Source organism: Hetaerina americana, unplaced genomic scaffold (genome assembly GCF_022747635.1).
Source record: "Hetaerina americana unplaced genomic scaffold, ioHetAmer1.1.p SCAF_10, whole genome shotgun sequence".
Classification (NCBI taxonomy): domain Eukaryota; kingdom Metazoa; phylum Arthropoda; class Insecta; order Odonata; family Calopterygidae; genus Hetaerina; species Hetaerina americana.
Window position 1 is genome coordinate 27,038,654 of NW_027286070.1, and position 27,330 is coordinate 27,065,983.

Consider the following 27,330-nt stretch of genomic DNA (forward strand, 5'->3'; position numbering starts at 1 on the left):
AGGGAAATTCTTGTTATTTCCTCTTTAGTTCATGAGCAAAGCTGACCCTTGGTGTGCATAGATCCTTTCTGGGACTAATTACTTCTGCCAAGCTGCTGCCAGCTGCCATGAGGCCAGATGGGTCATCACCCTTTCAAGGGCATAAGAATTTCCAAAATTTTAATGACCATGGGTTTCGTTGGATCAGTCGCATAATCATATGGTACTCAACGTGCTGATCACAGCCATCTTTGAAACAAAGCCCTCCAGGTAATATTAGCAAAGTTCTGTAATGTGACATTGATATCCTCGATATTCCGTCTTAGCCATTTCTTTTACAGTACAGAAGAGTTAGTGTCGTTAATCATCTTCATCTTTCACAAAATGAACCAAACTGTTATGCTAATTTGATTGGAAGAAAACAAAAAATCAAAATAACTATTTTTACTATTAGTTTGTTAGAAAGGAGTATTGTTCTACCTATTCTAAGACTTCCAGAGAGGGAGTTACTGTTCTATGTTGTGGTTACACATTCATGGATAAAAAATAAAACTTATAATAATAAAAAAGACTAAATTCTTTTGACTGCTGGGCATGCAGATTATTGCTACTTCCTCACTAAAGTACCAAACCTATTCTATCAATTCGGGAATTAGTTCTCTGGTGCTTTTTTCACTCTGCAATTTTACAATCATTTTTTCATTAACTCTGGCTCCTTTCATTTACACCCTTTATATGCCAGGATACCAATGTAGGAGCCATGCCAATCTGTAAATGGGGCAATGCTATATTATCTATATCACTTGTCACAGTTTCAATCCTCCAAGGGTTTTCCAGGAGAATTGGAACCATTAACATAAAACAATTACGCAAAGATAGCTGGATGAATATAGATGGACAATAGATACTTGTAAATTTTCTCCAAATTGAAAATAGCTCTATCTTATTGATTTGTTTCCTTTCTCCCTCACTCCTTACCCTTTCACTAAACAGAAAGAAACTTCTTTTCCACTTCCAAAATATCTCTACATCTCTCACCCAACTACTTGCCTTGAAACAAAAAATGCACAACCCAGCCTCCAAGATGAATGATTACAGCTTTGTTAAAACCTATATTCTCAAATGAACACCCAACTGTCAACCCCACCAGAAGTTTTTTAGTTTCAATAATCATAACCTGAATTAAATACATGGGAAGAAACCAGGGGAAAACTATGAGGATGGAGCTCTTTGGCAGATACAAGAACTCAAAATTTGCAGACTTAGCAAGATGTGCTAAAACCCAGTAGCCATCTTTCCTTCTTTCTACATGCCTCCTTCACCATCCCACCAGCTTTCACTCAGAGAACAGTATTAGTAGTTTTAGGGGAGATGACCAACAGCTAAGGTCATTTGTGCCAATACGGATGGATGAGAAAGGAAGGGTGGAGAGAAACCTGGCATCAGCATTAGCCTATTCTTAACGAAAGGTATCAAGGGGTCTGCAGTTTGACGTCCCATCTGATGGATGGTGTACTCCCTCAAAGTACTCTCCACAAAGCACCCCACATAGGGATACCATTGAAAAATATCCACCATCTCCAGGATTCAAACCTGGGCAATCTCAGTGGGAAGCCAGTATATTAGCAACCACACCATCCCGTTCCCCTCGGACAACAGCATTTTCCTAAGGCTGAAAAAGGTGATATGACTGCTGAAATATCATATTATATTATTGAAGACTTCATTTTATGTTCATACCCAGTACATAAGGTATGAGTGATGCCATTCTATGGAGTATTTCCAAGAGAAAAACCTGTACATTGATTATGTTTCACTACTGCACTCTTTTCCTCCAATTGCGAAAGTGTTACACAAGGTGATATGATATGCAGATTACCACAGAAGGCACAACATAATTTTGTACAATAATCTCCTGGAATCCTTTATTTTTTAACTGAATTGGCCTTAACCTCACATAGAATCACAATTTAATATCACTTGACACAATTTTTCCTCTCAGATAGTGGTGTTCTTTCTTTAACTATGCCTTATGACCAGGCCTTAATACTACCTTAGCAAGCCACATACTTTATAGGGTATTGCATAAACCCTTTATGTAGGTATTTTTTCTTCATACTATGACAGCAGTGGAAACATTTTCTGGCTGGGGCCATGTGAATAAATGCATAGATGCATTAAGCTGGCCAGACTGTTGCAATGCTTTAAGTATGAGGAACAGGGTCTTTGAGGAGCTTGTCAAGGTACATGCTCATCAATTAGGCAGGTCACTTTATAATTCATTTGCATAGAGAAAAATATATAATGATCCATTGCTTTGTCATGGCATAGTGTTATTCTTATCAAGTAAATGGACTATTCATTGGGTAAAATTACTAATGGCTACTCAATTGTAAAGGTTTGGCTTATATTAGTCATTTTGATTTAAATAAGCATTACAATTTTCAGATTAAAAAATATACCCAACCCATAATGATTGCGCAGAATAAATATTTGCAACTGATTTAGTATTCTAGTTTGATATTGATTATTCTTGGATCTATTTCAAAGTTAGTATATCTTTACACAAAACAGCAGTTAAATACTCTAGTTCAAAAATTAAATAAACCTCTTTATTTTTGATTGTTACAGATCTTGTGGTAAAGCAAAACAAATTTTGGAATTTTCAAGCCATATGCTATATATACGTCTTCCCTCTTCAGTTGCTCCCAAAATCAATTTGGTGGTCCCTTTAAGTAGGTAATGTAATGCAGATCTTCTCTGAGCTGAATGTGTACCTGCAGCAACAGATATCATTGGCCTTCACCAATTAAACAAAATGTCACACACCGAATTATTTTCTAAACAAAATTATAGAGGGTGAAATAATAAAATTAATTTTTCACAACTTGGAGCTCCTTTGGCTGAAAATTTAACTAAGTGTATGTGATGAAAAATTGCCTAGTCAGTTCCAGTGAATAGCCATAAAATTTATCAACAGATTCACCATTTAAAAATTTATCTTCATAAATTAAAGAGATATTATCTGTAGATCATCAAAACCATAATCAGCTGTCCTCACTTTGGAATAGTTGTCTAAGAATGAAATTCATCTTCAATTGAGAATTAAATAATCAATTAATACAAAAAACATTCACAAATATTTAGGTGAAAACATCTATAGCACCATAAAACTTCAAACTGCAAAATATGTATCTGATTCTTCAAAGCATCCACACAATCAAAACCCTCCAATTACTAAACAACACAGTGCAAATAATACATTGGTGTCATTCATGATTGTGTTCTATTATAGCTTTCTTTTTCAGGAAAAAAACAGCAACAATAAACCAAATTATGACAGGCGGGTGAACATGAAGCAGATAATTAGACCGTAAGTTTTCACAAAAATATGAAATTCATTGAATTTAGTGATGTAATGTAGAGTTGAGCATGATATTTTTGACTGATGGAGATTATGTCTCTCTGTTAAATCTATGTGGATATGTTCTTAATGTATGTTATTGCCTTTCATATTCTATTACATCTCCCGTTTATTTGATGAAAGGTGTAGACGGTGATGAAAGAGAAGCTTTTGAGTCATACATAAAATAAAATGCATTGTAAAATAAACTCCCTAAATGCCGCTAAACTGGTGAACACACTTTCTTACATACAGTGACAATAGTTTGCTTTTGAATCCCTCTTTTACACCACTTCATTTGTTTGTATATAGTTGATAACTTCTATCTCAAGCTGTTCATCTTCTAAGATTGCCATAGATGAACTCGCTTTTGTTAAACGTTTTGAATACAGCTCCCATGCAGTGTCCCAGCATCTTTTATTTATTTTGAGTGCATTAACTAGGCATTCAGCTTCAGGGAACATTTCTGCAAGTAACCTAAAACAAATATGAGATAGGTGTTAGGAAGAACAAAAAAAATAGCATACTTACACCAAAACCTCACAATAATAACCCTAAGTGGGAACTTCTACTGCATATTTGTGAATATCCTTAACATAGACCTGGTTTCATATTTTGCTTGAAATCCATATGTTTTGATGAAAAATGTCAAAACTTGACATCGACCCTAAATAGACTCTTGCAATGGACATGACTGCTATTTTTTATACCTATAATTGCATTTCAGATTTGACTATATTAGGCCCAAGAAGGTTTAATGTAGTTTTCGCAGATGCAAAATTATCACAATTTTTTTCTTCATCATTATTATTGGGAGAGTCTACCAGGTAATGGTAGGTTTTCAATACACCTATACAGTACACACACCTAAGCCTTAATTATTTTATTTCAATTATTTCCAAATATCCTCAAAACCTATACTACATATTATAATAGTTCATTATTTATTTCAGAATAATTTCTACCTCCCTGAATTCAATCCAAAATGCCTGGTTTTTTCTTACTCTGAAAAGCTGGAGTGGACTGAAAGGAAAACATTTGAGGGAGTGTCAGTTATGGTGGGGAGGAATGAGGATTGTTAAGAGAAATCCAAATGAGGCAAGAAAGATGAATGAAGAGTGTTTTGATTGGCGGTGGGATGTTAAGGGCTGTGGTAGACAGAAGAGCACTGAGCAAATGAGGAAGGGAAAGGAATAGGATAGGCATTTTGGATGGAATGAAGGGAGAAAAGAAGTATGTGGAATTGAAGATAGACTTGAATCATCTCATCAGTAATCCATGGCTGTCTTATACTTTTCCTGTAGTTACATTTGTAGCTTTTGATATCCCTTATTTTATATATTCCCATTTTTCTACTATTGTACCCAGTTCCCTTTCCTCACTCATGATTTTCTCTACATTCTTTGATACTCCTTTCTAATCATTTTGGTCAATACTTAATCATTCCATTTCCTAGATATTATTCTATTTTATTCCTTTGAATCTGACTTAGTGCTTCATTATTACTTAATAATGATCTGAACCCTAATTCTCTCCTGGGAAACTGTGAATTCATCATGCCGTTCCTGATCTATTCCTTACCATGATATAGTCTTACAATATCTTCTTGAATCCCTAGGCATTTTTCATGTATACCGATGCAATTGTGGTGTTTAAAATGAATGATATATTTGCTACAAATTACTCTTCATGCAATATCATTCATGAATGTTATTTAGTAATCATAGTTACATTACTCTTATGTTTTAAATACAAAATAAAATAAGGGTTAATCATGCTTCCACTAGAATAATTCTAAAATTATACCAATGCCATAAAAAATAATAACATGGAGTTATAACTTTCATTCCTCTACCATAAGAAAATCTCAACCAAATGACTACATCTATATCTGATTGAACATTCACTCCCTTTTCATATTATTTTCAAAATTGATAATTTGGTGTTCCAATACCTTGCATTTAACTTTTTTTAATATTTGCCTCATTCTAAAAATTATATAGGTATTTACATATGCTAGTAGAGGTTTGCAGAGGGTCTCATTGTACAACTAAGAGTTTATGCCAGAATTTGAATATAAAATAAGTACATATATGCCAAACATGCTGGTCCTTTACAATGTAATAATTTCAAAGTTTAAAAAATCATTTGCCTTGACCAGGCATCGAATACAAATCCCTGGATTATTTTAGCCAATTATGCAACTCGGGCAGTCTGTTGTACTTTGATGCATCTGGGTTTGAATCCCAGTCAATGCAAATGATTTTTACCCTTTGAAATTGTTGCATTTTAATGCACTTTAGCAGATGAATCCGTTAGAATACACTACTGTGGCATCTCCCACAGTTACTTAGAATTATACCTGTCTTTATCAAATCCTACCACCTAAAAGTGAAACTGAACCATGCGGTTAAGAGACCCTTGAAATTAATGGATTCCATCACACAAGGATGTCCATTGTAGGCTGAACAACCTGTGTATTAATAACTTTGTATAGAAAGTGGAAATAAGAGTTTGACTACACACTGAAACTGCCATATTCCCTTTATTCTCACTTGTTAAAGTTATAAAAACACAACCACCACATACTTAAGAGCAGTAAAGAGAGGGATGAAAAAAGAAGACTGGTTTTTGAACAGGTAAGAAATTTATATCTTGACTGCAGATAGAAAAAATGACTCAATTTTTTCTGTTACTTCTTTGACACTCTTTGGTAACCTTATGATTCTGACATCACACAGCCAAATGTAGTCAAAACATAAGACTATGCGTGTGCTCCAATTTTCATGACAATGGATTCCAAGCACTTTTAGGTACTCTGGCTCTTGTATCAATGTCTAACCAAGCTCTCCTGACATGGTCCTGAAGCAAGCATATATCATCTAATTTTATTTAATGAAGACATGCAGTCCAAAAGCCAACAGTTTTGAAAGAAAAGATATCATAGAAGTACTTAAATTGAGAATAACTCCATCTTAATATTCACGTTTGCAATCATTCAAAAATGGCAATTTGTGAAGCATGTAAAATACTCATTCATTATTCAATAATTATATCAAAATGACAGACAGATTCACTAAATTTCTCAAAATAAATATTTTTCCCATAAAAAGTGATAATCGTGTCATTATATAGTCAACCTGATTCCTGTTAATACGTATTCTTCAATTGTTAAGAGTTGTGTGAATACCGAACTAGATAAAATCTTTCATAATATAGACAAACTTTCTTATTTTTACTTCAGAAGACCATGGAAGAGCAAACTCTATTCATGATTCATTACAAATATAATTGATGAAAAAATGATAATAATGTGCTGGATACTCATATACAATATTTATAGAAATAAAATATATATCTGGGGAGACAACAGTGCACTCTGATTGCAGTGCCTAGAAAGCTAGGGGCCAGGTCTTTGCCAAATCACATCAAATTTATTATTCTGGAGAACATTAATGGCACTGTACATTTAAACATGGTACCAGGTTTCAAGGATTAATTTTAATCCTATCAAATCCATGGTATCATCACTTAGTAATTTAATAAAATAATTGAATCTTGAATACTTATTCCTGTAGTTTCTATATGTACTATAACTTGGTAGAAATGACAAATCTTTGATAGTATGCTTACTTTATTGCAATAACATGTTGTTTGTCATTTCAATCTATTAATAATAACCATGAATTTTATACTTACGTAAACAAAGGATGAACAATATCATTCAGGAACTGTAGTTGCAGGAATGGTATACATGCCTTCTCTCTGTCCATCATTTCTGATGGTCGATTACCCATTGCTTTTTCCAAGTCTCCTTGTGAGAAAAACTCCATATAAATCAATTCCTGTAAACAAAAATGTATTTTAATAGCAATACTAAATTTTATTATCAACAATAAAATAAAATTTTAGCTGCACCATAGAAGGCTCAAAGAAGTTTCAATTTTAAATCATTACAATTTATCTCCATATCATTACATATGAACCAAGTTTAACTATACATATGAGGTATCTATCAGGGCTATATTTTATTTGAAATTTGCAATTTTTATAGCATGAGGATGGGCAAGATGTAAAAAAATAATGCAAGTTTCAATACTTTGTTGCATTAAGTCTTTTCAACATGTTGACACACAAAAAAAATAGAAACAAACTGATGTTTCTATCCATGTGATTACATTATGATGAAGTCCCATTCAATCAGACCTTGACTATTAAATAATAATTCAGTATGAACAATAATAAAGAGGAGTTGATATCATTAGTAACCAATTTTATTTATTTATTTAGACTTAGTCCGAAAACAGCACTCTGGCCTTTACATCGGACTATTAACAAAGAATAACAATGGAGACGATTACAAACACCCAAGCCCTAGGTGGAAGAAACCCACCCAGGCGGGAATCGAACCCACGACCCATGGATTGGCAGACGAGGACGTTACCCTGCCGCCACCGAGGCCGACTCCATCAATGATATTTAAGTCAGCAATTTATCTTTCTTAAGCCAATAAACCAACAATAAACAATAAATCAACAATATTTTCACCTTTAATGGGTTTTCCAGATGTGCATTCACCATGACTTTGTAATAGTTTCTTTGAATCCCTTCACATTAAAAAGCCATTAGCTTACATTTATAACTAATTCCTAATTCAAAACAAATAAAATGCTACTTACAACTTATAGAGATTAGCTGACCTCAAATTGATGTATTTCTGAGAATACTATTTGTATATACAACGGAAAATTGACTAATTGCTTCTTTTTGAAACTTTAGAAAAAAATTGGACACTGGAAAATGATACATTCATGGTTCTTCATGAAATGAATAAAATATTAGCATTTCTATTACAAACATACAATTTCTCAGGGTATATACAATAATTAATTCATTTATTCACCAATGAATACCATTCGAATTACATTTTTTAAAGTGATCAATAATTACCTACGAGGGTCATCCGGAAAATAGTACCCGTTCGTGAAATAAAGACACAAAAGTAAATATTAACAAACATAAAAAATTTTATTTGAAAGAGGATACTTTAAACTACTTCTCAACATAATCTCCAAGCAAATTAAGGCATTTGTCATAACGTGTGACAAGTTTCTGTATTCCTGCTGCATAGTCCTTCGCCGCCAGCTCATTGAGATACGCGAGGGACCCATCTTGCACAAATTTTTGCATAATGCAGATGGTGTTTAACAATTTCATGAACAATTGTTCGAGAAACATTGGGAAAATGCTCACAGATGTCATCAATTGTGACGCGCCGATCGTTCCTCACGAATTCGTCAACTGAGCTCACCAGTTGGTCTGTAATGACAGACGGTCTCTCCGAACGCTCATCGTCGTGTGTGTTCCCCCTCCCCATGTTGAAGTTGCGACACCACCGCCGAACAGACGACTCGTCCATTACATTGTCTCCATACACCTCCTTTAATTGGCGATGAATATCACATGGGCGAACGTTTCTTGCATTGAGGAATTTAATCACTGCCCTCACTTCACAACTGGCGGCGTTCTCAATTTTTTTAAACATTGTAAACAATCACAGAAACAACACAGGCAATGCTAGCGTCACGCAACTTGGCTCAGAGAAGGCAGACAAGCCACTGAAGCTATCTGACCTCGTCCAGCGGCTACTCGCGTCGTCAGCACTTCATGCGGCACGAACGGGTACTACTTTCCGGATGACCCTCGTACATGTATTTCACAGCACATTTAATTTCCAAATTAACTAAGAAACTTAAGTAGTACTAGTGTCTGTTCCCCATAGATAACACACTTGATGTAGAGGAAGGTATTGTACATTCTGATGATTCATAGGGTACAGGTGGTGGGGGCAAAGAAGAGATGGATGAGATGGGTGAGTACAGATATATCTGCAGTGGTGTACCAAAGGAGGAGAAGGCTGAATCAGAAGTATAATTAATGATTTATAATAAAGTTACGATATACATGAAAGAGTAGGAATGCATCAATGGAACCAATCTGAAGTTTAATTTGGAAATTTATGGAAGAAATTTAAAAATTCTTGGTATTTATTTTCCCACAGATGACATCACCTTGATGGTGAAAAATAAATTTCAATTGTCACTGAAGTGATATCTACACCAGTAGGTATTCCCTGGCACACCCATGAAAATGTGTTGTTAAGCTTGAAATATGAAGGAAAATTAAAATACTCAAGCATTTATGCATAGAAATCATTGTTTGTTTATTTATTTATTTATTCAGTATAAGTCCAAAAACAGCACATTTAGGCCTTTACATCGAACTATTAACAACGATAACAATGTCACATTTACAAACACCCAAGCCCTAGATGGAGGGAAACTCACCCAGGCGGGAATCGAACCCGCGACCCTTGGAATGGCAGACGAGGACGTTACCCCGCCGCCACCGGGGCCGGCAAAATGTTGAAAGCATCTAAGCAATAGTGATAGCTAAAATTATATTTAGTTGAAAATTGTCACTCATTGAGGCCATAAAACATCTGAAGAGCCAGCAACATTATGGTGTTGAATTGGTAATGAAATCTTATTATAGTCCTGTTTATATAGATATTGGCCTGTAGTAGAAGAAATTTTAAACACACGCAAAGCAGGTAAGTAAAGAATCAAACAATGTCAATTGAATGCAGATGGCCACATTATTATAATAAAGTGGATCTTTGTATTATCATATTTTACTTTAAATTAACATATTATTGCTGTCTGGTAGAGAATCAAGGAGAAAACTGTTCTTAATTGAAAAACATTGAAGCTAGCATTTAGCATAAAGGACTGTAAATATTGCTACTGTCATTTTCAGATCTCGGCATGTTTGTGGCTGTGATGTGTGCCACAAGGCTCATGTGAACTGTCAAACATACTCAAACCTCTAAATTCCCACACTATAGCTGACTCAAATTACAGAATCAAGGATGGATGGACAGAGGGAGGATTAGAAATGATTTCATTCTCATAGGTACTTTCTTAAAATAGTCAACACAGAGGAATTGAACACTTGTAAGATGTGCTCCCTTGTTCTCAGTGGTGTTTTAGGAAAACAGCTGTTCCTGGTGCACTGGGTGGTATGTTTGCTACCTATGTTATAATATTATATACTTAGCCCTACTGTAATGAAGACTAGTACAAGAGTAACTCACTACTAACAATGCCCAGTATATGGTTATACAGTACATTTTGTGACCCTGGTCACTGATTAGGGAGGGAGAGGATGAAGAGGCACAGATTTAAGTTCATAGGAGAGAATTGAATGTCAAGGAGTGCCAAGGATTGGAGACAATAGATTAAAGTGGCAGAGGTAAAAAGAAAGTTGAAGGAGATGATGATGTGCTGTGATTCAGCAGGACATCAAAGAGTTAGGTACTTTTTGCTTTACATAGTGATGTGAAGCATCCTGACTGAAAGCACTGAACTTTGTACAATTTTGAGAAATGCCTGCTATCCTTCTTTTAAGATTTCTAATCTAAATAGGGCAAACATTCTTTTATGAGGTAAAAATTATAATTTATACATCTAGAATGAGTTTAATTCATTTTAAAAGAATGGTTTTAAGCATTAAAATATCCATGAAATTTTTTATGCATTCTAAAATTCAACATATTTGGAAAAAATTCCATACATATTCTCTTTGACCATGGGTGTAAGTGAGGCATGGATGCTTCCAGGATGGATTGAAATACTTAATTAGCTTAAGTTAAGAGTTTCAGGCTTAACTTTGTGGAATTCTTTCATAATGAGGGTAAAAAATAAGAGAAACTTCACACTTCCACACACTCGCTCGACGATCACTTCACCCTGAAGACGATGGCAGAGTCAGCCTTCGAAACGTCGGTGTACTGCAACCTGACCCGGTGGGAAACCCGAGAGAACTTCTTGAATACCATACGCCGGGAAAACCTGAGATCCTTCACAACATTAAAAGTGCGTGGAAGTGTAAAGTTTCTCTTATTTTTTACCCACATTACTTAATTAGCTGACTGCAGATATGATTATTTGTCGATTCTAAGAGTACTATATATTGCACGTAAATAGAAAGTACAAAACATTGAGATTTTCAAATTTATGTATACCTAAAATATCCTAAAACATCAGCAAAACCTGTTCCAAAAATTAATGTTAAGAATTAAGAAACAAACCACATTTCCAGTTATTTAAATGAATGGAATTATACTTACTGCTATCTTTTTTGAAATACTCCAGGACTTTGTTTGGTCACTTAGGTCACAGCAAGTCATTAAAAGGGATAGCAATAATCCGCGATGATGTTCATTACTCTTGTCATAGCCCTCATTGCTTAACTTTTTCTGCTCATTGAAAATACGTAAGTGCTGTGCTAAATCTGTGGCTGTAAATAAAAGTCAAGCATTAAGATACATGAATCAGGGAGAACAATTCAGATTAATTATAAGCCTATATAGTTCTTAAACTAACCGAGTATCAAGTGCCTCAAGAGATCTAAACATCTTTTATATTCTGCCTGCTGGAGGCTTTCAAATATATTACAGCCTTCTGTGTTGAGAATGCACATTGCTTGTGAAAAGTGATGCCTCTGAAATTAGAATATGCAAAAAATAGAATTAAACAGGAAATCAGAGCAAAAGCATTGTTAGAAGTTACCAACATTATATATTAACAAAATGTCCCATAAAATGAATGAATGATAATTAGTCCTGAAAAAAATCATCACATTTGTTCATAATCTTCTTGATCAAAGAATAAGTGCAATAGGCAGAAAACAGTTAAGCAGAGTTAATCAAATCTCCAATTTCCTGGATTCTTGAATTAATATTTGCTTTATCTCGTAGAGTTCGAAAGAGGTCCAAAATTTTTCCAGAGTGAATTCCATTAATATATTAGGTAACTCAAATACAATTCCAAGCCAAATTTCAAAGGTAGGCAGGCAATAGGGCTAAAGAATGAGAAACGCATGGAATTATTGGTTATTCTGTATTCATTATTTTACGAGGGTGGTCTGAAAAGTTTCAAACCTCAGAAAATTTCAGAAAAAGTGTCTGTTATCCTTGTTAGGTCGGAAACTTTTCAGACCACCCTCGTATTAGCTATGCTCAAGTTGTATATTCTCCGCTGATGCATCCCCAAAAATCTAACACCTAATTTACAAAAGCTCAAAACTAAATTTAATCTATTAAAAGCAGGTTATTTTTAGATTACTGTCATTTTGCTACAATCCATAAGCTCCCATTCTGATACCCAAGGAAATAGTGAGAAATTAAGGGTTTTTAAAATTGCCCAAGAGGACAGTGTACTTGTATTTGGATACTGACCAGGAGGATTAGTTTGATTACTAGTGACTTTGTACCACATCCAATTTCAATGCTGCTCTGTGATTTTTCTGTTGCCAGTTCTTCTGAGAAATTGCAGTTGGCTAAGAGGAGGGAACTGACCCCATAACCTTAAGTGTGCTCACACTAAGACCTACACATTCCATGGCTCAGAATGAGGTGAACTCAACCCTAGCCAACCAAACCAAACTTCAGGTTTTTCAACATTTTTTTTAAGTAATGGAGAAGAATTAGCAGGAAAAGATCCAAGTCCAAGATCAAGTATTTGGGCTTGCAACTGTGAATACTTCTTTGTGAATTAACTTTTGACTTAGTTAAGATTATCATCTTGAATGAAACAATATGCAATTGACTGATTACTTTTGCATTGCCATCAGTTGGTAAAATGTGCTGCGATAAATTTTTTACATACTGTAGTTTTATCAAGTAGTCTCTATTGGAAGCTCAGAGTTTATAACTTAGATTTGATGTTCGCTAATTTCTTCTATTGCTAACTAAATATCAACATATTTAATAACCAAAAAACTCACTTTCCATTTGCTTTATGATTACTAGTTAACAATATAAATGATACAAGTATAATGCCAATGACGACTAGTATGCTACATAAAAATGATAACATTAAATTTAATAGATTTTGATATGAAATTTGGAGGTAAGCAAAGTTATTACGGGCATTCACCAACATTTTCTTAAAACCATGCAAGCCACTGCAAGAGGTATTTGGCAAATGCTGTTAAAGTCTATTTGCCTGATAGAAAGTATTTCCCTAAATTTGTCAATATTCTTTGACTTGCTGATGCGGTATACATTTTCAGTTTTTATATCATGCATAAATGATAGAAATGTAAAGTGATATATGTATGTCAACCTTAAAATTATTTGATCAAATGTCCACTGCAATTTTCAGATATGAATATTCAATGCGACAAAATGCCTTGGGTCACACCATCTGTTACTGACTTGTTTCTTTTTGGACACCACCAATTGGTAGATAAAGTCATGTGGGAATATTCTGCCTTTGCTCATCCATTACACTAACAAAAAGGGATTTCAATTTGGATGCAAAGCAGTATGTTTTCTGCAAAAAAAAGTTTAACAGAAATAACATGACCACTTTTACAAAAATTCTAGAGGAGCTAGAATATTTTTAAAACCTTTTGTGAAATACACATTCAGCAAAAAGCAGCAACTCTTCATGAATGAATTTGTTTCAAAGCAACACAGTAGATCAATACTTCCTCTTTCTTGAGGACGGATAAGAAAGGGAGCAAAAAAGAATGTGTTTTTCATATGTGTATATGGGCAGAAATTCTACAAATGCCAAACAATAAAACACCACCAACATTACCTAATGGAATTCCACACAGAATAGACAAAATAGAATGAATAAACATTAATTACACCAAATTAGCTGAGACAACATAGTGAATGAACTTAATTTAGAAATCCATGGTTGTCTCTTGCTTAAATCCTGTAAATGCCAATATGCAGAAGATATTGGAAATAGTTACCTCCATAACTGATCCTTCTGAACTATAAAGCCCAGCGAGGACTGAGTCAGACGCTAGTTGAAAAGAATTAGTTGTCCCCCGATGATCCAAATCATGGCATACACAAGCCACTATAAAAACAAACCCTTCCAACTCTCTGAAATCAGAAAAAAAACTTCATCAGACAACATAAAAGCACAAGCCTGACAGAAGATATACTCATTTAATAAAATATGTGGGAAACAATAATTTAAAAAAAGTAAATGGAGATAGAAATTTGCTGAAAAAATATCTGAAATGAGGTTAGATCAATCAATATAATTGTCATTAGCCTTTCCTCATTATTTACTGACAAAAAACTTGGTCCATCTTAAGTTGTTCCTAATAAACAGCAGAAATATGTAAATTGATGCAATCATATTCAATAATAAATACAATACTTTTTTCACATTTCCTGAATTGAAAAAAATTCACACAATGAAAAAAATGACTACAAAAGGTACAGCATAAAAAATGCCATTTTTTAATCTTCATATTTTTACCCCATAATGGAGAAAGAATATTTGGTCCACAATCTGATTTTTGAAAATTTATTCTCAAAGAAATAGAGATTGCAAAGTAACAATACAACAATAACTTGTCACTCACATCAAATTTGATAAATAGAATCCTAAGCTTCTCATTTTTATTCTTCAAAATTCAAGAACACATGAAAATGCACAGCTAAGAGAACATGCGAAACTGTCAAAGTTATCTCAGGAAGTCAGTTTAAAAAAAATTAAACAAAGTTAAATTAAAAGTTTAAGCATGAGAGACTAATTCCAAACAAGTTGGAGCAATAACATTTGGGTCAATCCAAATGGTAATTAACAAAAATATTTTTATTTCTGTGAAAATGTGTAAAAAATTAATCATGCAACATAAAAACTGATGAAAAGTTACTTTTCTAAAAGTTAAAGCTGCCTTTTTAAAGTCTCCTCTTCCTCTTTTTTATTTATTAATTTTCTCCATGAATGCTTTAATATAATGCTTTTATCTTTCTAAACTATCTTCTTCGTAGATAGTAATCACCTCTTCTGGGAGAAAACCTCTCCCCACCTGATATCTGTGGAGCTCCTTCCATGTCATGTTTTACTATTTACTAACTAGGTTAAAGATTCTATGTGTTTCCATTTCTCTCCTTTTATCACACACTCAGAAAGCATATTTTCTTGATGTTGATTTTCATGTTATATCCTTAAAGCACTTAGTTCATTCTGTTCACCGAAACCTGTGGATCTTTTGGATTCTCTCTCATTACAGCAATGCAATCTTTGTAACAGATAGTTCATTTCTTCTCTGACCATCTTAATTCCTCTTATACCTATTATTTGTGATTCTTTTATTGCTTCTTCCGAATATTTGTTGGACAGGGCTGGAGAGAGGTTACATCCTTGTTTAACCTTTTTTTTCACATTTATTTTTCTCATGCATGCACATAGGGCAAAACTTGGTTCTAGCATACATGGCAAAATAATCTTTGCCCTTATAACCCATGCCAACTAGTTTATTTTTGAAAATTTGTTCCACTTGACCTTTTAATAGGACTTCCTGAGTCCCTGAATGCCACACGCGGTAGTAGCTGGTAGACCTGTATTTTTTCTATTAATATCCCTAGTAAGATTAAGGCCTCACTAATTACTTCTTCCATTGATTCAAATATTTGATTTTCTGAGACGGGGTCTCAGTAACATCCACATTATTTAGCTGATTATTTATGTCAGTATTTTGAATGCAGGTGTCAGTAGACACTGTTAATGCACCTCAGACGTCACTTTATTCAGCATTCTAAATATTACTCTTCTCAAAGTCATCTTACTGTGATAATTTTTCCAAATCTGTTCAGCATGTAGCTTCACTTGACTTGGTACTGTCCATAGGCAACTTCCATGAATCTCTTTTACATCAATGTTGCTCAAACAGTATTCACAAGCATATTATCTTATTTCAGAACTCAGGCCAACTTTTATCTTTTAGTATTTCATTTTCTGATTCAAAATTGAGCGATGCACTCTTTCCTTTTTCAATTATTGCATTCTAATCACCCATTATGATAAGGTTTTTTTTTTTAATCACACTAAGGGCTCCTATTTATTAATATACTGTACTTTCTTAGTATTGCTGGATGTTTGCTTCAAGACCCATACTATCAGAATGTCTATAAGCTCCTTTTCTATTCTCACCATGATCATCTACTTGACTACCAGTATGTCATAATCTTTTCACCATTATTCTTTCAGCATAGTGTCTACTCTTGCCATCAGTGCTATAGTTGTAAAGTAGTACATTATCCTGTACACATGGGCCACTCTAGTAGTAGCCTGACCTTCTCCATTTTGCTGATCCGTATTATGTCAACACCAACCTAAGAATCTCAAGCCTTGCATATTCCAGCTTCCCAGCAATATTGCAATCATTCAATGTCCTTATCCTACATGACTTCACTTTGGCTAACGTTCCTTTCCACCACTTGGGGGTTATTTTCCAATCAAATTAATGAACCAAGCAGATTTCAATATGGTCATGTTAGGTGGGACTTATAGGGAGACTAATGCCAAGGTTTCTCACTACCTTCATGAAATTTAAAGGCTGTCTGAGACTGTGGCAAAAATTAGTAAGACAGAAAATATCTAATGATAATTGGATAAATGCATGCAAAATCATTATGACAACCCACGCTTAACAATTTCATTACTGCAAGAAATCAATAAGAGTATCCTAAGAACCTCAGAACATGAAAACCAGTGTTTCAACCAATGGACAACTCTGAATACCTGTGGCATATCTGAGATTGCTACTCTCTTTAGAGCTTAAATCCAACCATGAACATTAACATATTAATTTAATGAACTACTAAATTATCTGAAGAGATAGTTGCTGACTTTAGAACTTATCTTATCAATGGATAAAAACTAAAATACAACTATTACTTACGTTATATGGCCTTTTTCCATCAGCTTGAGATTTTTTAGGAGGAGATATGCAAAATGAGCAACTGAAAATGCATGCATCCAATTGTGATATGGCGGATCCCTATATCCTCGTTGCACATACAATATAAACCTGGAAAAAAACATTGGATATATCGATGAAAACCTTCGCACAATTGTGATGAAAGAATATTTATAACATACTTCTAGAAATATCTTGAAGATTTAATTCTTTAACTGATTTGAAAATAATGAAAGTACATAAATTGTAACACATATAAGGTAAATAAATAAATCACAAAAGGTCAGCAGGTACTGAAATTGAAGTTGATGTCTTACATGGTTGGGAGGAGGTTACATGCCTGTTACTATGATGAGAATAAAAAAGTACATAAAATCAACCAATAATAGGACAACACAGATATATATTAATGCCTGCCTAAGCTTGCATGAATGCACTTAAATAATACTGCCCTGATTCTTATTTTATGCACTACCTGCTAATTTAATGTTCAGGGGTGAAAAAATATAAGTAAGTAATTGGGCATGACAATTAAATCTGATAGTGATTTATAATATTATTATGGTAACCTTAGCATGGTACCTCTATCACAACAATAATATACGTACATAATAAAAAGTCAAAAGTTGGTGTAATTTAAGCATTCCTATTATTATGCCAAACCAAATTCGAAGCACAAGTCTAGTAGATTAAAGAAAGATAAATTTTGACAAATGTCATACTAATGAGTAAGTACAGTATACATAATTAGGATAATTTTAAAGGAGAATCTCTCAACTATGACAGTAAAAAAATATGCCATGAGCATTTTACAAGGATGACAAAATATAAAATGCATTAACTATATGACCAAGTGAGCAATAAATAATGATATGATCCAACATGACTAAAAAAACATATTAAGAAAATTATTTTTTTGTGAATTCTATTATTCTATAGCTTCTCCAAGTGAATATAATTTCTATTATTGATCATTGCTTCCTGTACATAGCCCGAGACTCATTTGGTAACCTTTCCTCCTAAAATTAAAACAACACAGCACTAAGCCTCATGAACTATTTCCCATCCACTCCAGATAATAACCGCAAATCTCTTTCCCTTTCACTAACTAAAACTTGTTTGCACTCCTTTCAGAAATTCTCACTTTTCTCTAATCTCAATTGAACATTTGACACAATTATTGAGGAAAACCATATAAGATATCAGTAAAATAGCAGGTTTCACTTTTTTCATTCACAGAAATATCCAATTATGCAGATACAAAAAAATTTGCTTCAGAAATCAAAACAAGGTAGCAGTAAGCTGGGTCCTCATGAATTATAACATACATTATTCTGTATGCATTAGCCAGTATACCCCCAAAAAATAGCACACACATGCTTTGAGTCCATAAAAATTATTATTAGCCTGATAAAGACATCAAATAATTTACGAAACTTGCTATTGAACTAAAATTATTTTGTAAAATGACTGTACTCGGTAATTCCAGTCCAATTCAAAGCACCATGAACATCAACAAAAACAGTCCACAAATTTAAATTGGTTACCTGGCTAGTGTTTCCTTCTTTATCCTCCACCTTTGGACTAATCCCAAGTCCTCAAGCATATACACTAGGGCATGGGTAGTTTCTGATTCATTTAAAGATCTTGGTGAAAATTTAAACTCAGCAAATTCCGGGCCTGGCATAGGCAATATGTTACTGATAAGTTTCCTAGCATCCTCATTACTGACCTTGAAATGGATATGCATGCAATTATCAGAAATTTTCACTTCAAGGAACTAGGAATATCAACAAAACAACAAATTACCTTCATATGATACATCATCAACTCATTCGATAGTTTACTCCGTGACTGTGCATCTTGAACCTTTTTGAGCATTAGGCTATGTGCTATGCTTATGGCACAATACACACTGAATGCCAGGGCGATTTCTTCATCAAATGATGTAAAATGTACCCCATTAATTTTGTTGCACAACTGTGCCACTCCAATAACCAGCTCCTCATTTTTTATCGGAATACAGAGAATGTTCCTAAAAATCATGAGAGAATCACTTAGTAAGACTATTTAATTTATTTACATAAACTAATAACAAAATCATAGTTTCATCACTTTAACAAGAAATAAGTTATACAAAACAATGAGCTTTCTCGATATTTTGACATTATTAAAAGCTGTAACACAAGATGAAAACAGAGAATGTAAATGAGCAAGAACAAAAAGAATATCTTATCTTTCAGATATCCAATTCCAGGCACTGATGAAATGTTTTTCAACCAAAAATTACTTATATTCTAGCTCAATATTTATGTAAATTACTGAAAAAATGAACTGGTTTTGGAAAAAGGTAGACTTAAAATGTTATCTGAAATTTTTCAAGCATCACTTTTTGTCATTATTTAAACATAAGTCATATGTGTACATCTCATATATATATATATATATATAATTATTTATATATATAAATAAATTATTATATATATAAATAATTATATATATAATTATTTATATATATAATTATTTATTTATATATATAAATAATTTTATTTATAAATATATATATATAATTATTTATATATATATAATGTTTATATATATATAATATTTATTATATATATAAATAATTATATATATATAATTATTTATATATATATATAATTATTTATATATATAAATAAATAATTATATATATAAATAATTATATATATAATTATTTATATATATAATTATTTATATTTATTTAAATTAGGACAAGCGAACATAGACAAAAACACACCAAAAGGTGCCTTGCACCACTGAAAATCAAAATTACTGAGTGTCTTTTCTTATTTGTGTTCCTGAGTTTTTGCCTTTTTGCTCTAGTGCTAACTTCATATACATTATTATTTACATCTATGAGACTTTCACATAAGTTTTGCATACACACACAAAGATAAATATATATATATATATATATATATATATATATATATATATATATATATATATATATATATATATATATATATATATATACACACACACACACATACATACATATATACATAATGTAAATGTGTACATATATGTATATAAAATATTTGGAGTGTTTATTTTAAATAATTCTAATAAAATTTAAAGCTGACCTGGTCTTAAAACCAGTGGTCTCATCAATGCCCTTGTAGAAGAGTGGATGTGCATAGGCATCATGAATATTGAGAAGCTCGCCTGTCATAGCCACATGTCCAGCTATCCCTTGAGTTTTTGCAATCCTTACCTCAGGTGCATTCTATAAATAAATGGTATTCCTTTAAGGAATGAAAGAAATAAGTAGGATTCATATGAAATATGTCAACTCGAAATTTGCAAAAAATAAAAATAAATAATATCTAAAGAGCCCTTTGAAATAAATTATAAGAGATGAATTAGATGATGAAATGAATGATTACTTTAGTGATTAAGAAGTAATTGAGAAAATCATGGGAAACAAATCTTCACCAGACTTGACTATAATGAAAAAGTGTCTCAGCAACTTTATTATAATGGTTAAATGAAGAGCATAAATGAGACAGAATCAATAAATTAAGCATGAGGAATTAAGCAAGAGCACAACACATAATAGAAATGAAAAACTTGATTAACTGCAAAAATTGTGTCACTAGTCGTCATTAAGAAATGCAATAATAGTAAAATATAACAATTAAAACTATACTAACTTCATTGCCTGGCACAGCAGGGATTCCGTCAAAGACTTCTGCAACAAGTTCATCACGTTCTTCATCTAAGAGGAAGAGAGAACATCTCTCTGCCTGAGTCAATTTTCTAGCTTCCATCATTATTTCCCGCAGGAGGTCAGATATGTCACCTGGAAACCAAACGCACAGCCCAAATTAAAGGTTTTAAGTTGGAATGGTCACAACCAATGGGATTCTCATGGCCGATTCCATATTCTACAGTTAATTCTTATGGTAAAAATGTACTATGAGATAGTAAAACAACAACATCTGGATTAAAATTTGAAGAGAGGCAATCTAGTGAACTAACTAATGGAGAATCCACCCAAGATAAATAGGTTCAAATTAATGAAAATGCAATTGTGCAACTTAAAAAAATAAATAATTGTTCATGCTGAAAAACAACATGAGTGACAAAAAAACAACAAAGTAATAATCAGGAGATATATAGGTTATAAGGGTTATATGCACAGCTAAGAATTTCATATTAATAACATTTAACTATTTTAAATAGGGAATACACTGTTAAAATTAAACATTAAATGTAAAATTACAGTGATAAATAATCCCAATTTTTATGACTCAAATTCTTTACTGCAAAATTTACTAATAGTTTTCAAAAAGTCTGCATCTTATGTTTTAAAATGATGAAAACTGGTAAAAATAAGTCCCTAAGAGCTTTATTTTCCTAATAACCATGAACCAACCAGCTAGTCACTGTCACAATGAAAGAAATACACCACAGTACTTAAAACGGTAACAGTACATCTGAATTATACATTTGAGAGGACACCTTTATCCTATACCTGATTTGATTTTGTAACTTCAATTATTGAAACTAGGTACCTTTAAAAAATATGAAATTTCCAATTCTCCATTCTAATATGCATATACTTTCTTTAAACAAGAGTACTTTGTTTTTACTTTCAGAAATTAGTTTTTGAGGTGTCCAAAGTTCACTCTGTATAAAAATATATTAAAAAGCAATCATATCCTGTTGTAACTCAAAATTGAAATACATATCAATATACTCACTCAAATGACTAAATAAGTTCCTGGCAACAGTAAGAAGTGACTGGCACTGGATGCGTAACCTCTTTTCTTCTTCGTATGACAGGGTATTTAAAATAATTCCTAATGTATACCTGAATACACAGGATAGAATTTTAATAAATTTGCTGTAGTTTTCTCATATCATTTCAATACCATAAATTATAATTGTATGGATGGAAGTTGAAACTTACTGAAAACACTCTTGGATTGATGCTGTGTACTTTGAAGAAGAAAATTCATCTTCATCAGGAAAATCGACGATATAAGCAATAATAGCAACTTGTTCTAAGTTTGCATGATTAATTGGGACAGCCAAAAAAGTCTGTGGCATTATATCCAGTAAAGACTGAAGTTCTTCCCTTTCATTTTCATTCAAATCGTGTAGAGAGACTTGAGAGTTTTTAATAAGGGGAATTCCCACAGTATGACCTTTTGCCTGAAAATTTTGGATGTAAATGATTAAAATTTGAAAAGGACAAGTAATTAACAAACTGTAAATCAGTACAAAGAGATAAATGAATATCTTAATCAAATTTATATTTCTGTTCAATTAAGATACAATATAGTGGCAATTAGGAAACTCAGGAAATATGCATGAGAACTAGGAGCAATAAAAACAGTTTGCAATTATAAAAGGTGTCCGTTAAAGATATAAAATAAACATGACGCTAAATAATATATCAGGAAAATACCGACCGAAAACCTTTTTTCTTCCTCCAATACTTTATCTCCTAATACTTGAATTAATAATTCTTCCGTTTCCGATAACACTGTCGCCAGAAAGGCTATTTTAGACCCTGTTTCTTGCATCAGCTGGTCACAATGAAGAAAAAGTATAATTAGCATCAGCAAAAGTAAAGAGAATAATAAATAATGGTAATTAAAAAATAATATACTACTTACGTAGCTATTCACTTTAATTTGAAGTTCAACGCTACTTTTATCGTGTAAAATAGAACATAAACGAAGAAGTTTATTATCGTCTTGGGCCATTATTTCGTTTCAGTTGTATCACGTTCTGAATTCAGATATCACTTTCTAAGTACTGAATTACGTGCAAAACAATGCATACCGGAAATTTACTACGTCGCCCATACATTTGAATGAATAAATCTCCTGAAACAAAAATATTTAATCACAAATACGTGAGGTCTACCATAACATAGCTCATTTGACGTACAACAGACACAGAAACTTTGACACAACTTTGTTAGCCATTAAAACTGGCGTTTAAATTTAATACTAAAGAACAACCTCAACAATGTGTATTAAACCCATATTATGAAATGAAAAAAACATGGTAACATCGAAAATATTGTGTCACTTCGACGGACTGGGGCGTTTACACAAAGAACGGATGCATATCACGGAGAAACACCAGTTGTACTCACCGCGTCGCAGGGCTAACCGTACGTCACTGATCTGTGTCTCTCCCTAAGTCCCCTCTATTATAAAACTCACAAATGAGACGCTTTGGGTTACATTCACTCTTAATTTTTGATGGTAAATTTAAACTACAATACCACAATTATATCCATTAAGAATTCCATGCACCACGAACGGCTGAAATGAAAGCAACACATCACCACAATTAACGAAGAACCACTCCGCTTCACTACAAGCAGACGACTGAGACGAAGCGTCGCGCGCGGAGTGGTAGCAAGATAGGAATCGGTGGGGGGCTGGCCAATGGCAATCGATCCAGCGCGTCTCTCCATTACGCAACTGGATGTAGCAGCTCCAAATTTGAGTCGATGAACACCAAGCAACGAAAATGATGATCCTGGAATTAATTCATTTGTCAACCTGTGAGGTAGAGAGATGTTAGATCTTTTTGGGTGATAGCTATACATTCACCAATCTTTGGTAAAATTAAACATTGACTAGGCGAATGATTTTTACACTCTGAAATTGTTGCATTGAAATTGACTATTTTATATAACTTATATCTCAGGAGTCTAAACGACAGCTAACATTATAAATATTTAACTGACTTTGGTGCTAATTATTCGATATTTCATGATACATTTAGGGCTGTTTCACCACAGGCTTAATTCTAAATCGAGGCGGAAGTAGTGAAAATGTGCTTAGTTGAAGAATAGATGTTATTTTTAGCTGTTTTAATACGAATATGGATTATGATTGAAAAACTGCCATACTTGTGGGAATATACAATTTGGGAATACATAATTGCGGAATTAAACAATGGCAAACATTTTTGCACTACACCCTCTTAATCACACAAAGTTACCGCAGGGTCAATTTGTTCTAAGGGATAAAAATCTATGGCAGCTACATCATCAGTCTGACAGTTGCAAAGTTTTAGTAGCAATGAAATAAACAAATGAAATAATAACTGCTATATAAAAATCTTGAGCTTTTAAATTATTAGCTAATGCTGCCCTCCGAGATCAATGACACCTTAACTACGCAAATAGTTTTTTCAAAGATAGATACGAACAATAACTAAGAGAGGTGTTTTAATAACATAAACCCAATTTTTAGAGCAGTATAGGCCACCCTTAAAGGTAACGCGCAAGCTCATTACTAGGAATAAGAATTTTAATGTCCTCTAAACAAATAAACACAGCTTCGGTCGTGAAAGAAGGAAAATGTCAACGCATAATCTATGGGTGATATTCATTTCCTCAGTTCACAAACGTAATATCCGTATTGTTACGTATTTTGCTGCAGCAGATAATTTTTTGTGACTGCTCTTTGATAAGAGGGAGAGCGCTTGAGCAGCGGTCACAAGCATACACGACAGATAATGTCCTAGCTTGACTAACTACATGAAAAAACGACGCAATAATCCATGAATTTTGAACATATTACGAACTTAGTAATATAAAATAACTCTCCATGCCATTCAATGGCTTTCTCGCATCCGCTAAAAAAAGGAAATCGTGAAATTTGAGCGTAGGAGGACATGCAATATTTTTATTCTTTTTTGCAGTAATACAAAACTATGTAATTGCAACTATATAAAGAAATTTTAAAAATTTCCAAGCGTAAAAACGGAGTTACCTCATTTGAAACGAGTGTAAATGATTAAACAATCGAAAAAGATGAGATTGCTGTTCCAACTACGTTTTTGGTTCGCAAGAATATAAAGTTGTTGAATACTTTAAAAGTGAAATCGAAATCATCAGGAAGCTTTGAAATATAAAATTAATGTAATGATGAACAGTATCACCAATGAAACCTGGCAGTTAACCCGTGGTCTAAGCAACCTAATGGAGGCTTGAAGGTGAAAACCAAATGGATTACAATGTAACAATTTCATGATGTAAAAATCATTCACCTTGACCGGGATAAAAATTTCTGACGGGGAAAAAATTTGAGTGTAAGAAGACGCCTCGGTAGCTTAACTGGCTAAAGCACTCGGCCGAACATCGAGGGATTCGGTTTCGTCCCGGTCAAAGCGAATGGTTGTGTGCACTTAGAACTTGTTGCATTGAAATGCTCATTAGCAGATGACTCCGTAAAAGATACCGTTGCGGCATTTCCCGCAGTTTCTTAGAATTTGAAAAATGACTTAAAATTGAATTCTTTCTTAACTCCCGCCACATTTTTTTAACAGAATTACTTAATTTTTTCTAGTTAGTTCCCAGTTAGCTATTAGCTTCTAGTTAATTATTATTTTCTTAATAATACAGATATATTGTTGTGAACATATTTAGAAGAAGAACCTCTCTTTCGGGCTGGACACGCTTTTTAAAGAAAATGCCAAGAAATTTTGCAAAAGTGACTGTTCACTGTTGTGAACAAAAATATGAAATTCTCTCTATGCAAAAAATATGGGATCCCAGTCAAAACGAATGATTTTTATGCTTCAAAATAATCGCATTTTTAAATGAACTTAGTTCTTTTGCCATTATCCCTTATTTTATTTCAGTTGCCCAATCCCAAAAGTTTAAGTTCTTTTCACTAATAGACGGTCTCTCCTGGCCAAAACAAACGGGACATGCTAACCAAAAATTAAGATTTTTTAGAAAATTATTTGATAAATGTGATGAAAAGGTCAAAGAGAAATGTAATCTGTCATTGGTTAGGCTTCATTTAGATTGCTGCAAGTATATGGGATCCTCACGAAGTTGGATTAATTGCCGAATTGTTGGAAATGGGGATTGACGAAATTACGGAGCTACGAATCAACATCAAGTTTTTTGGTTAAGTGCGGTAAAAGTTATTAAGAAATTATTGCAATGTTGACAGCCGTTTACGGTGATAATGCTCTAAAGAAAACATCCATTTTCGAGTGGATTAAGCGTTTTAAGGACGGCCAACAAGACGCTACGGATGATACAAGGCTAGGACGACCTTAAACCACCCGTGTTGACGACAACATTGATCGTGTGCGGTCCCTTGTCCTTACCGATCGTCAAAAAACTGTCCGAATGATAGCTGATGAACTGACTTTAGGAAAATCAACAGTGCGCACTATTTTAACCGAACATGATGGATTAATTCTTCACCATGACAATGCACCTGCACACTCAGCATTAATTGTTCGCCATTTTCTGGCAAAAAAATCAATCACCATCCTTGATAATCCTCCTTATTCACCAGATCTCGCCCCCTGCGACTTTTTCTTAATCCCAAAATGCAAAAATGTGACGAGGGACATCACTGGGAAGATGTGGACATAATAAAGCAAGAAACGACGAGAAAACTAAGAAGCCTAACTGGCGAGAACTTCCAAGGGTACTTTAAACAGTGGAAAAGTAGATGGAATAAGTGCATAGCAATGAATTTTGAGTACTTTGAAAGGGGGAAAAAAGATGTAGACTAAATTTTGCAAAATAAAGTTTTCATGGCCTCAGTTTGCGTATTTATTGGTCAGAGTATATGTATCTCGCAAGAATGCATTTTAAGAATATTATAATAGTTAGTAGTAGTTGAAAAACTGATAGTATTTGTTGCATGTGTCACTAAAGCCAAGAAAATACTTTATTGTATAGTGGACAAGAAATGTTGAGAATCACTTTTACAGCAGTGGTCCTCTTGAAAGCAACCCACTTTTCTCTTCATCATTAAGATTCGATATGAAAGCAATGATCATATGCGTTTCATAACTATAACTAATCATTCAAAGTATGAAAATGATATTATTTCCTCTATTTAACACCAATATGTTATTTGCTTTGTTATATGAAGAGATTTTGATGGCATAATAGTCAGGATTCAATTATTTTTGATGGGGATGGCGTTCACCGTTTTCATCGCATTTCAACAGAAAATTAATGAAAAATGATGTACTTTACCATTCAAGAAATGCTACGAAATGGATAACTTAACACAGGCGGAGAAAAGCCAATAGGTTTTGTTAATAAAACTTCAAAGTATATAAGATATATTTTAATGTACATTTAA

General features: G+C 33.3%; 1 protein-coding gene across 1 annotated transcript; it reads right to left on the minus strand.

The window, feature by feature from the left end:
* Nucleotides 1-1,900: 1,900 nt before the first annotated feature.
* LOC139700022 (cGMP-dependent 3',5'-cyclic phosphodiesterase-like) lies at nt 1,901-23,560 on the minus strand. The gene is made up of 15 exons (XM_071598460.1): nt 23,346-23,560; nt 22,858-23,070; nt 22,651-22,767; nt 22,146-22,390; nt 21,937-22,046; nt 20,884-21,032; nt 20,314-20,456; nt 18,995-19,220; nt 18,733-18,917; nt 17,168-17,296; nt 14,216-14,351; nt 11,830-11,947; nt 11,574-11,743; nt 7,082-7,227; nt 1,901-3,859 (listed from the first exon to the last, which is right to left on the minus strand). Exons 2-15 carry the CDS (start codon nt 22,945-22,947, stop codon nt 3,667-3,669), a joined length of 2,157 nt encoding a protein of 718 aa, XP_071454561.1. The 5' UTR covers nt 22,948-23,070; nt 23,346-23,560; the 3' UTR covers nt 1,901-3,666.
* Nucleotides 23,561-27,330: the final 3,770 nt, after the last annotated feature.

What these genes read in the sequence shown, in the direction of transcription:
- LOC139700022 (XM_071598460.1), bottom strand. Translation starts at nt 22,947, where the DNA reads ATGGCCCAAGACGATAATAAACTTCTTCGTTTATGTTCTATTTTACAC. An exon ending in AAATTAAAGTGAATAGCTAC is followed by an intron (nt 22,768 to 22,857) that starts GTAAGTAGTATA and finishes CATTGTGACCAG; the next exon opens with CTGATGCAAGAAACAGGGTC. An exon ending in GAACTTATTTAGTCATTTGA is followed by an intron (nt 21,033 to 21,936) that starts GTGAGTATATTG and finishes TTTGGTTTCCAG; the next exon opens with GTGACATATCTGACCTCCTG.